The 12,699-nt window shown below is 37.8% G+C and overlaps 1 protein-coding gene across 1 annotated transcript in view; it reads right to left on the bottom strand.

Annotated features, from left to right (window-relative positions):
- The window catches only part of LOC117064230 (netrin receptor DCC-like), a 201,512-nt gene that overhangs the window by 97,001 nt on the left and 91,812 nt on the right, over positions 1-12,699 (bottom strand). Inside the window, exon 4 of the mRNA XM_033178496.1 lies at positions 2,325-2,466. Coding sequence (XP_033034387.1) covers positions 2,325-2,367 — 43 coding nt within the window. The 5' untranslated portion in view covers positions 2,368-2,466. The remainder of the gene's footprint in view (positions 1-2,324; positions 2,467-12,699) is intronic.

Raw genomic sequence — 12,699 nt, forward strand, 5'->3', positions numbered from 1 at the left:
CCGGGTCTCAGCTCACTGCAAGCTCTGCCTCCTGGGTTTACGCCATTCTCCTGCCTCAGCCTCCAAGCAGCTGGGACTACAGGCGCCCGCCATGTCGCCCGGCTAGTTTTTTGTATTTTTTTTTTAGTAGAGACGGGGTTTCACCATGTTAGCCAGGATGGTCTCGATCTCCTGACCTCGTGATCCGCCCGTCTCGGCCTCCCAAAGTGCTGGGATTACAGGCTTGAGCCACCGCGCCCGGCCGGCTGCATTTATTTTTATCTTTATTACTTTAATCAAAGGAAAATGCTAACTCACTTTTATTTTAATTTGCATTTCTCTATTTGCTAATGAGATTGAACATTTTATCATCTTTATTGGCTGTGTATAGTTCTGTGAATTGAACACCCAATCATTAGTTTTTTTATTGGAATATTCATTCTTTAATTATTTTATAGTAGGTAATTAATTTTTATTTTCAATGTTTATCATTTGAGAAGCAAAAGCAATGATGATAAAGTTTTCAGGCTTCAAATCTCTATGTCTGAAAGAACACATAGCTTGGATTAAATTATCCTTAGTGTCTCTTCTACTCTAATATTAAATCTTAGAATTCATACTATAATACTTTTAGCAAGATTTTTCAATTTTCGTGATTTCTCTCAAAGTAAGAGTCATATTGTACCAAATATCCTAATGAACACATGTTCTTCACTTCGATTATTTTTACCATCTTCCCCATTATTTTGTCAGGGGAAAAAAACCATAGGATCTTGGCTTTCAAAATCTTTTAAAATGATATGGTAAATGTCATAACTTTCTGTTAGATTCAACCATTCCCTGCCTCAGATATTTTGTTCATATTTAAAACATGATTTTTGGCAATTTACTTTGGAAGTACTCTGGCCATTATGCTAAAATTATATAGGCATAAAAGACAACCTGAGAGAAAAGAAGGAAAAATAAATAAACAAGTTACTTTCAAGTCTCTGATCGTAGGCTGAACAACAAGCTTATAATGTGTGTGTGTGTGTCATGATTTCAAATGGAAATTCGCTGAGTATCTTGTGTAGAGAAAAGGAATACACAAGGGATTACTTTCTTTTTTTTTCTCACTTGTAATGGTAGTTTACCTCATCTATAAATTGTAGTCATGTGCTTTATGGTTTGTATATCGTCCTGATCCAGTTTATGTGCCACTTCAAAGTCGCTCAACTTCATCTACCCAGTTGTATCATGAGCTATATGCTTTGCTTGCCAAGTTTCTGGGAGTAGCTCAAGATGTTCCTAGGTCTGAAAAGACCTGAGCTCTGATCATACCCTAGGCCAGGCCACCATCACATAAAATGCTGATTGAGAAAAAGATACCTATGTGTCTGCACAGTCATCAGAAGCTCTGGCTTCACAGGGGACTGCCTGGGAGGTGCAGAGTAATCAGTAAGCTGTTGGTGAACCCAACCAGTGAGAAACAAGAGAGCAACTGCTCACACCTTCTATCCATGGACTGTGAGACAGTTCATGCGGCTTCTCAAGAGACACCCAGGAGACCTAGCAAGCACTGTGCTTTGTCTTGAAGTTGTGGCCACCACAGCTGGATAATGTACCACCATTACCTGTTTTCTCTTCTTCCCTGGATCGTTTTCCTTGTTCTCTCATTATTGTTTTCCTGAACTTAAAACTTTAAAGGCATTACCTTGAAAGCCTGACCTCATTTTGTTTTCCAGGAACCTGGGCTGACGTGAATTAAAGGTTGTAGTTGTTAAAGAAAATACATGACTATTTTATAAAATTTAAAATATATATTATTTACATGTACACTGGGTCCAGTTTTCATAGAGAAGTTTGATCTACTCTGAATTCTATCAATATTGGTGCAAAAGTGAATTTACTTTATATTAGCAAAAAGTAGATTAATCTCTCTATTTTACAATCTACCCTTTTCTTCAGTTTTCAACCCATTCTCACCCCCGAATATTGGTAGAGAGGAATCAAAGTGATTGAAATTGGAACAATTTCATTAGATGGCTTTTAGAAGTTATTAGTTAAAATGTTAAGGTTTTAGGTAACAGATGCTTTTGCTGAATCAGCAATGCTGAGAAACTAATATGAATAAAAATTTTATGATATATGGATTAAGATGATGATCCAGAAAGAAACATATAGTGAAAACATTATAGAGAATATAAAGTTAAAAATATAAAGGTTGTTCTTGTTCCAGCCAATAGATGTCACCTGCCAGGATGCCAGGAAAAAAAATCAATGTTCCTTTGGAGTGAGAGTATATATTATTCCTAAAGCATTTAATTCATCAAAACCTTGCAAGACTACACCATGTGAATACTGACCTGTGAATAGGTACCAGAGGTTGTTTGGCTCCAGTGTTTCCATCTCACCCCTGCGGGTCGTCTTTCTGTGTCGAATTTTATAGCCAGTAATAAATCCATTTTGTGTTCCCGATGGAGGAGGCAGCCAGCTAACTTTGATACTCTGTAAAATAATAGATGTAAATCAAAACATTGAAGAAAGAAAGAACAATGGGACAGGGTCAAAGAAGTAATCCAAACATAAATGTGAAGAAAGCAGAGAAGCAAGAAGTGTTAGCAATTGCCACTTAAAGACAAATTAAATTTGTTCTTACAATCTGACACCATTCTTATTTGTCTGGTTTTAACAAAAGTACACAATTCCTTTGATTGATTGAATGCATTATCACAATTCCTTTGATTGATTGAATGCATTTTGCATATGCTGCTAAAATGACAGTAAAATATTCTAAATGGTATAAAGTCATAAAACAATACAGAATAATGCTATATTGCAAGAGAGACGTCAAGTAATATTCGGAAGGTGCAAATTGGAGGGAGATATGGTATATTAGTCTGTTCTCACACTGCTAATTAAAGACATACTCGAGACTGAGTAATTTTTAAAGAAAAAGAGGTTTAATGGATTCACAGTTCCACATAGCTGAGAAGCCTCACAATCATAGCAGAGGGCAAAGGAGGAGCAAAGACATGTCTTACATGGCAGCAGGCAAGGGAACGTGTGTAGGGGAATTCCCCTTTATAAAACCATCAGATCTCGTGAAACTTGTTTACTGTCATGAGAATAGTATCGGAAGACCTGCCCCCATGATTCAATTACCTCCCACTGGGTCCCTCCCATGACAGGTAGGAATTATGTGAGCTACAATTCAAGATAAGATTTAGGTGGGGACATAGCCAAACTATATCATAGCGTGACTGAGCCAAAGAAGAGAGCCTGAAAACGAAATACCTTTATAAGAGATAGTAACGAAAAAGCAAGGCAATGAAATGCACGACAAAAGTCAGGGATGCCTGGACATTGTTCCTGCTTATATAACTTGGAAGGTAGGACTTCCAAGCATAGTTTTGAAAGGTTTCTACCTATACCCAGTAAAACCAGGCTACTAACCCTCCCTGACCTTGGAGGTGTTGGTAGTTTTGTCCTCTGGGGATATCGAACTCAAAGGCCAAAGTTTCAGAGACATTAAACACAGGAGAGAACAGGGATGTAGGCAAGGGTAATTAAATCAAAGATATGAGCTACTCATGTCTTCTTCCTTCATATGACACCTAGAGCAATGGCAACCAGGTATATGCTTCTTGGGTAGAATATCATATAATCCTTCTCTAGAGAAAATTATTATCTTTGCCCTGGAGAAAAAAAACAAACAAACAAAAAAAAAAACAGTCATATCCCTGATCAATTTCCCAACAATGAGGCTACTACTGATATGGACAGAAGATAGGGAAATACTGGGTAGAAGAAGGCAGTTCTCTGGCAAAAGGCCCCGCCCACAAGCCCGGAAACCCACAGTCCTAAATGGGAACAGTCATTCCTGTTTTCACACCCAAATGTTGCCATTTGGCCTGCCGTGTCCCCCTATCCTGTACCCATATTAACCCCAAACACTAGGCTCCACAAGCGAATAAGTAGACTAGCAGAAGAACAGAGGAACAGAAGAACAGTGTGGCAGAAAAGTAAAGAAGAGAAGGAGCATCTGAACATCGAGAGGAGTTCAGCTGGGGATGGTCGGGTAGGAGATCAACAGTGGGATGACCAAACTCCAGGAGATCATCTTCCCACTCCATCCCTTTTCTAGCTCCCCATCTATCCCACTGAGAGCCACCTCCATCTGGCAATAAAGTCCCCCACATTTACCATCCTTCAATTTGTTCATGTGACCTGATTCTTCCTGGATGCTGGACAAGAACCTGGGTACCAAGAGGGCACTAAGCTGGTTAAAACTTAAGCTGTCTGCAGATGGCAGAGCTGAAAGAGCACTGCAGCACACCCATTGGGGCTTTGGGAGTCACAGACACCCACCCCTAGATGCTACCATGGGCCCAGAGACCAAAAGTGCTCACCCTAGCTCCTGCCCATCTGCATGCTCCCTCTCCCATAAGGGGTTTGAGGGTGCAGCAGCCAAACAGACAAGCACACCAGTGTCACACATCCGGCGAGGGTGTGTTCCAGGAAAAGAGTACAATCTGAAAAAAAAAAGATATTTAAAAGGCAACAAACAGCAGTGAAGACAATGAAGAAAATTGTAATGTGATAAAAGATTTACTATGATGAAAAACCAGACTCAACAGAGTACATACTGTTTAATTCCATTTATGTGAAGTTAAAGAACAGGCAAAAGTAATCTACAGTATTAGAAGTCAGAATAGTTTATGGTAGTTGTTCTGGGTTTTGACTGGAAATGGGTACCAGGAGACTTTTTGGGGTGATGTGAATCTGCGTGTTGATTTCATGTTTGTTACTCAGATGGATACAATTGTCAAAATACACATTTATGGGCTGAATTGTGCCCACAAAGGGTCATATGTTAAAGTTATAACTCCTGTATCTTAGAAGAATATGACTGAACTTGGAGATAAGTCCATTAAGGAGGTAATGAAGTTTAAATTAGTTCATTAGGGTAGGTCTTAAATATGACACGATTGGCATCCCTAAAAGAAAATTAGGAAAGAGGTATGCATAGAGAAAAACCACGTGAAGACACTAGAGGAAGGTAGCCATCTATAAGTCAAGGAACGAGGCCTCAGAAGAAACCAAATCTGCCAACAGATTGATCTTGGACTTTTCGAGCTTCACTAACTGTGAGAAAACAAATGCCTGTTTTTTAAGCCACCCAGTCTGCAATATTTATTTTGGCAGCCCTAGAATACCAGTATATTCATGAGACTGAACAGTTAAGATTTATAATTTCATTTATTTTAATTGCACCTCAACAAAAGAAGGAAGAGGAGCAGAAGCAGCAGTAGAAAAAAGAGAAAAGATTGGGGAAGAAAATGAGGATGCAAGTGTGTCAGCATCAAATCCTGACACAAAAATACATCAATAGATGATATCTAAAAATGGTGAATTAAAACTGGTAAACTAAGAGATATCTAAATAAGTAGATTACTGAGAAACATAAAGGTAAATGTCAGAAAAAATAAAAATAACAAAAAAAAAAAACAGCCAAGTATCATAAGGCAGTCTTTAGGGAATGGGGGCAGAGTTTGGGGACGGGAAAGAAAGGGTCTATTTGTTTTTGTTATAGGCTTGTTAGTACTATTTAACTTAAAAAATAATGTGCATGTAAGACTCTGAAAATATTTAAATTAAGTTTTAAAATAAGCACACAGAGGTTTTTTGTTTGTTTGTTGTTTTGAGGTGGTAAAAACAAATTACTGGCTGTTAAAAAGAATCCAGACACAGCCGGGTATGGTGGCTCACATCTGTAATCCCAACACTTTGGGAGGCCGAGGCAGGTGGATCACCTGAGGTCAGGAGTTCAAGACCAGCCTGACCAACATGGACAAACCCCATCTCTACTAAAAATACAAAATTAGCTGTGCATGGTAGCACATGCCTATAATCCCAGCTACTTAGGAGGCTGAGGCAAGAGAATCGCTTGAACCCAGGAGGCGGAGGTTGCAGTGAGCCGAGATCACACCATTGCACTCCAGCCTGGGCAACAAGAGCGAAACTCCATCTCGAAAAACAAATAAAAAAAAGAATCCAGACCCAACATCAAATAATGGATTTGTCCAGGACCTCTCTGTCCCCACTTCAATCACGGAGCAGAGGCAGGGCTAGACTCTCCAGGGAGATATAAATCCAAGGTCCTTCTTCCAGCTCTACTACAAATTAGCTGGTGCTCTACAAATAAGTTTCTTTGAGAGAAGAAAAAAATATAATCTAAATTTGCACTTACTTGCTGAGCACTTTGTTATTTTCTGTATAGCTGCCCTCACCCCAACACTGAATTTGAGAACACTGAAATATTACTCCCAGAGGAAATATAAGTTTAGGTTCCCTCGAGCCTCTGGTTACAACATTTTCGTCAACTGATGGGTACATAATCTCATTTTATGTGTGTGTTCTATTTAATGATACCTTATTTAATATGACAGTGTTGTCAGATCTTTTTTTTTTTATTATACTTTAAGTTCTAGGGTACATGTGCATAACGTGCAGGTTTGTTACATATGTATACTTATGCCATGTTGGTGTGCTGCACCCATCAACTCGTCAGCACCCATCAATTCATCATTTATATCATGTATAACTCCCCAATGCAATCCCCCCTCCTCCCCCTCCCCATGATAGGCCCCAGTGTGTGATGTTCCCCTTCCTGAGTCCAAGTGATCTCATTGTTCAATTCCCACCTATGAGTGAGAACATGCGGTGTTTGGTTTTCTGTTCTTGTGATAGTTTGCTAAGAATGATGGTTTCCAGCTGCATCCATGTCCCTACAAAGGACGCAAACTCATCCTTTTTTATGGCTGCTGACTTCAAACTATACTACAGATCTTTAACATTGAACTTTAATGCCAGAAATAAGGCAGATCACAGTCTTCTTGCTCTTAGGAACCCTGGACAGTGCTTGAGCACTCCACTCTGGGATCATTTTAAACAGAAAAATCACCAACCAAAAGCACATAAAGGCAAAAAACATGGCACCAAATAGACTTCAAAAAGGGTGCTTGTTTACAGTATGAGGGCTAAAACAAGAAGAGAATCTTCTTCTTCAACCTCAGCTGGGAACATGGACATCCAGCAACTCAAATTTTACCCTGCTCTGAGCATAACCACAAAGCATCATGGGTATTGATTTGAGTTACACATAAATTTTAGCAAGCAGGCAGGCAACTTTGCAACTACAAAATCTGTAAATAATGGGTATCAACTGTACTTATTTAATAAAAATCTTTTACTAATCTCAGAGGAATCTAGTTACATATGATTGATCTGATTAAGTTGGTAGAATATATTCAAAATATTTTTGAACTACTGAGATACTTTGTTTCTGCTATTCTTTAAGTGTGATAAATTAAGCACCACTCTTAACTGCTATTTGTTAACATATTTTTTGCACTTACTTTAGACCTGGCAGTGGTCTAAGCACTCTGCATTATTTATATTTTTATGCTCATGAGGACTCTGTGAGTTAAGGTCTATTGCTATGACCTTCGTACAATTAGGTAAACTGGGACAAGAATGGTTAAATAACTTAGACATGTATCTGCAATAGGCAGAATTTTAACTGAGATAACATGAGTCAAAGGGAGGACATTCTTACTGCTTAATATTGCCTCCTATGAGAAGTTCAAGAGGCTGAAGAGTCTAATCCGTTTAGTTGTTACTCATTCAACATGCATCAGTTACATTCCTGTTGTGATAAACATGTAAATAAGTCATGGCTTACCCATTCTGGCTGAGGAAAGAGACATATAAACTAATAATGAAACAATAGCATGCTAAGGTTTATAGCAGAATGTCCAAGAGTGATTAATTCTATGTCATATGATCAGAAGGACTTTACAAGAAACTCATCCTTCTAGTGTGATTGGGAGTTCATGGAGGGGTTGGGAATGGTATTTAAAACAGGAAATATCAAGAACAAGCTCAAGGTGTAATGACAATGTCAAGCATCTTCAAGGGAAGCTCATCTAGTCTCTTAATGGCTAAAGTAAGGGATATATAGGACAAGGAAAAGGAAAGGTAGACTGGGAAAAAATTACAAAATTTTTCAGGCCATGCAAAAGAGAGAGAAGGTTGGATTAATGTGTTCATTTAAGGCATTTGGCTAAGTTATTTGGGAGATAAAATAATGCATAAAATAATAGTATAGAGTCCCTGGCTGTAAAGAACCCGTAGCCTTAAATACACACATGCCCATCTATGCCCTTCTTCCCCACCGTTCACACATGTAGGTGCACATGTGTGGACATATTCTTTACTTCCCAGTGTTTTAGAAACTACGAAAGAAAACCAGAATTAAAATAATAGTCATAGTTATGTTTCACTAGTCATCTTAGTGGTGAGCAGTGAAATGGCAGATATTATCACCATTTATGATTTTACAAAGGAAATTGAGGCACAGTTAAATGAAGGATAGGCCCAAGGTCACCTTGCACTATCAATGGAAGACTTCCCAACTGTGGGGTCTAATGTTCCTTTCATTATTTCACACTAAAATAAATAATAACAGGACTTTGCTTGGCAATTATACTCATCTATTTTGTCCTATTAACTATGCTCTTTAAAAACTTCAATTTAAATTATTCTTTTAAAATACATCCAATAAGCTTTCCCATACAAAGCCCTTGGAAAATCAAGGAGGGCCACCTTCTGAAGACAACAGCTGTAGTAAAGTAAAAAATTAAAAAGTAAATTCAAGTCTAAAAGGAAAATACAAATGTAGATATTAAACCTCAGACCAAGAATTAGAAACTTTTAATTTCCAATTAATGTTTTGCTGTGACTTTGCTGAGTGACCTTCTGTGAGTCTTTTTTTTTTTTTTTTTTTTTTTTTTTTTTAGACAGGGTCTCTCTGTGTCACCCAGGCTGGAGTGCAGTGGTACAATCAGGGCTCCCTGCAGCCTACGCTTCTCAGGCTCAAGCTATCCTTCCACCTCAGCCCCCCGAGGAGGTAGGACTACAGGCAGGAGCCACCATGGGCCTGGCTAAATACTTATTGTATTTTTTTGTAGAGACAGGGTCTTGTCATGTTGTCCAGACTGGTCTTGAACTCCTAGGCTCAAAGGATCCACCCGCTCACCCTCCCAAAGTTCTGGCATTACAGGAGTGAGCCACCATCCCCAGCTATGAGTCTAATAAGTGACCTGAATCTCCATGTACATACTGAAAAAGAGAGAACAATTGTGCTTAGTATGTCTACCGAGTGTAAATCACTTGATAAGCCTGGAGAACTTAATTATACTAATGATTACATGAGTAATAGTTTTTGACAATTTTTCTTTATCATATTTGAAGATTTCCAGTGATTGCTTAAATTATTCCCACATAGCCAATACCTTAATATCAATGCCAAGCAGCAATTAATTAATATAATCAGTTATACACTCAACACACCAGGAGGGAAACCCCCTGAATGGTTATTATTCATCTTTGGAAGTGATTTTTATCAATTTTATTCATCCTCATCTGTAGGTAGCAGCTAAGTTTATTGGCATCTTTTGTGTTTTCTCATTGATTTCAAGCCTCAGCAGATTGCAAAGATTCTGGTAGTTAAATTCTTTCTTCTTAGGTTCTTTAGTAGATGATACAGCTGGAGGCTCCAAATTATATTGTGTTTTAGGAAGTTAAATGAAAGCATTGAGGCATTCTTTTCTTATTTAATGGTGTAAGGCATCTTATTTTCTACATGAGACCTATTTTGCCACTGCCCAGTAGTTCAGACGTCATTTCCCATTCCCTCAGCAAGCCACCAAAAGCTGTCGCTGTTACGGGAACATTATTGTCAAACAACCTAGCTTTCATGGGCAATCCTGGCAATGATTTTTATTAAAAGTACTTAACACATGACCTTTGACTTTCGAAAAATCAATTCTAGTAGCTGTGACTTGACTTTTGGTCCTTTTATTACTTGAGAGGTAGAAATTAATCCTTATCACTTACAGTGTTCTATCTGAATTAAGGAATAATTTCAGTTTTCTTCATATTTGGGAAAAAGGAAGAACTGCAAAATTTAGCTTCCTTTAATTCCTCCATCCCCTCTTTGATCACCATAAAAATTATTTATTTGCCAAGGAAACTTGATGAAAAATAGTTAATTGATTTACAACAAAGGGTGTCACTGGCCAATCTCCCAACTGCCTGGGATAGTCCTGTCCAATTCAATGATGTGGTGTTAGCCTTTTCCTGGGATCCATTAAACCATTTTTTTTTTTTCTTTTTCTTTTTTTTTTTTTTTTTTTTTTCTCCACTGTAGATGTTAAGAGTAGTAAGTGAAGAAACAGGAAAAGAGGTTGATAAGCCCACCACTCCAATTTTTTCTCAGAAGTCACATTTCATAACTACTATATTTGTAACTCCACATCTCCCACTGCACGCTGACATTCTGCCTTACTCTCTCCAGAGTGACCTTCAGGTAAAGACAAACCCATCTTGATCCTCGCCAAACACAGTCAGTTACTCTAGCAAAAAGTCTTTTTTTAGAAAGATGGTTTTATCTAGATGGAATTCCCATAGAAAGCTAAGGAGGGCACTCTGAAAGTCCTTGCAGCAAGTAAGAATGCCTTGGCTGGAACACAGCAGGAATCTACGAATCTTGAAAACTAATTTAAAATCAATTTTGGACTTCTGGTGACTTAAGTCTCACAGGAAGTTGCCTTCAGAGTAAAATACGCTCCTAGTATGCATGAGGCCCTGAGGATTTTCATCAAAGTGTACCCATCAGCACTTTGAAAGACTATTTTCACTGAATCCCTTTTCTGTCCAGTTATGTACATTTCCTCTGACACCACCCTAATTCTGACTTTGATTTGTTTATTATCCAGAATATTGCCATAGCTAACTGGCACCGCGGCCTCTTCTGTCACACTGCTCACACCCATCTCTGTTACCTTTCTGGTCAGTGTGTGACCCCGAATGAGCAACGCAAGGCTTCAGAGACTGAGTTTTCTCATCAGTAGTATGAGCTAAAAGCAGTCCCTCCCTCGTAGGATTATGGTGCAAATTAAAGGAGACAATGAGAACGTGTGAAAGTTCCATCAGAGTGCTGGCACATAATAATTATGTAGTAAATCATAACTACTTTAAGGGAAACTGGGAGGAAAAGAGAACTTGAAAAAGAGAGAGTGACAGTGAGGTCCAGAGATCCAGAGATTGAGAGATTGTGAGGGTGGCAGGTAGGAAGAATAAAGAAAAGCAGAAGTGGAAAAGAGCAGGAAGGAAGGAAGCAAGACCACATGCAGTAGCAATGCCCAGAATATGGACCTACATATTTGTGCACTGACCCAACAATTGAACATTTGTTTCTACTGTGAACTGGAAGGAACACTGACAGAGATAAATTGTCGAGCAACACTTTTGTAACTTCTATGAATATTTCTGAGCAACTTCCTCTGTGCAGAGTACCATTCACATTTCTTACTGTACCAAATAGAACCTCCAGGCATGGGTAGTGAAGAAACCTTGGGATACAACAAAATAAGAGATCCCCTATATAGTTTTGGAGGTAGACTTGACAGGATTTGGTGAATTATTGAATGTCAAATGCAAAGGAGGACAAGTCATCAAGAATGACAGGTTTCTGACATAGGCAACATGGTAGATAATAATGTATTTACATGGATAGGGTTTTCTGAAAAATGATCCACTTTCCAAAAGAGAAAAAAAAAAAAAAAAAAAAAAACACTGGACCCACCTACCAGATATTCAACAAATGGCAACACTTGGAGGATACAGAAACAAAAATTATCTATATGGATTCATACTGTTTAATGTTGGAAAGGGCAGTTTTCAAATGTCATCATTCAGAACAAATGTTCTGAATGAACATAATCTCAAAATTATAAAATAGCAATATTTAATGTTTAACTTACAGTATCTAAATACTTGGTAAATATTTCTATAGATCTTGAAAACATCTAACTGAATTTCAAGCTAGAACATAAATATCTATGAAAATCTCTATTATGTGTATGTGTAAACAATTTTCATTAGCAATTTTGCCTTTTTATAAACTATGTAAACCTATAAACTTATTTTACTAACCCAGCATGGATTTGATAAAATGTCAATAAGGTATAATAAAGGCCTATATTTTTTCCTACTGTTATATGCTATTTTTGTTGATTTGACATATTTTTTAATTTAGCATTATAATTTCTTGTATTAAGGGAAGTTAGAAATTTGGGTAGAATACTAAAATTGAGATCCGTAATTTCATGTAGACAACTGTTAGACAAAATGTTTCAGTATGATTCATTTCCAGAGTGAAAACTCTGACACTACTATGCAAAGTTTGAGGTAAATATTTGTGCAATAATAAAGTATGGTTACGTAACATTAATATCTGATTTTAAATAAAATTTTATGAAGATGTCTTAAATTGAAGCAAGAAACGTTGCTTTGTTAAAAATAAAAGCTAAGCAGTTATGATTTTATTTAATGGCTTGAAATTGATACGAACATTTCTTCATCAATACATTTATACAGTTGTAAAACAATCTTACCTTTATCTTTGCCCTGGTGGCCCCTGGTTCTCATAAACAGTGCCAGTGGAACTCTTACCTAGAGACTAAGCCCCTCCTTTACCTACCCTGGGAGAATCCTTTCCCTGGTTATGCGAAAAGCTAAGTCAACCTGGGACAATTTCTCAGATTGTTCAGCTTCAAATCAAATAATCTACTTTGATTTGGGTCCAAGCTCTTATAATTGGGTTTCTCTGGT

This window comes from Trachypithecus francoisi, unplaced genomic scaffold (genome assembly GCF_009764315.1).
Source record: "Trachypithecus francoisi isolate TF-2019V2 unplaced genomic scaffold, Tfra_2.0 Lachesis_group19, whole genome shotgun sequence".
Classification (NCBI taxonomy): domain Eukaryota; kingdom Metazoa; phylum Chordata; class Mammalia; order Primates; family Cercopithecidae; genus Trachypithecus; species Trachypithecus francoisi.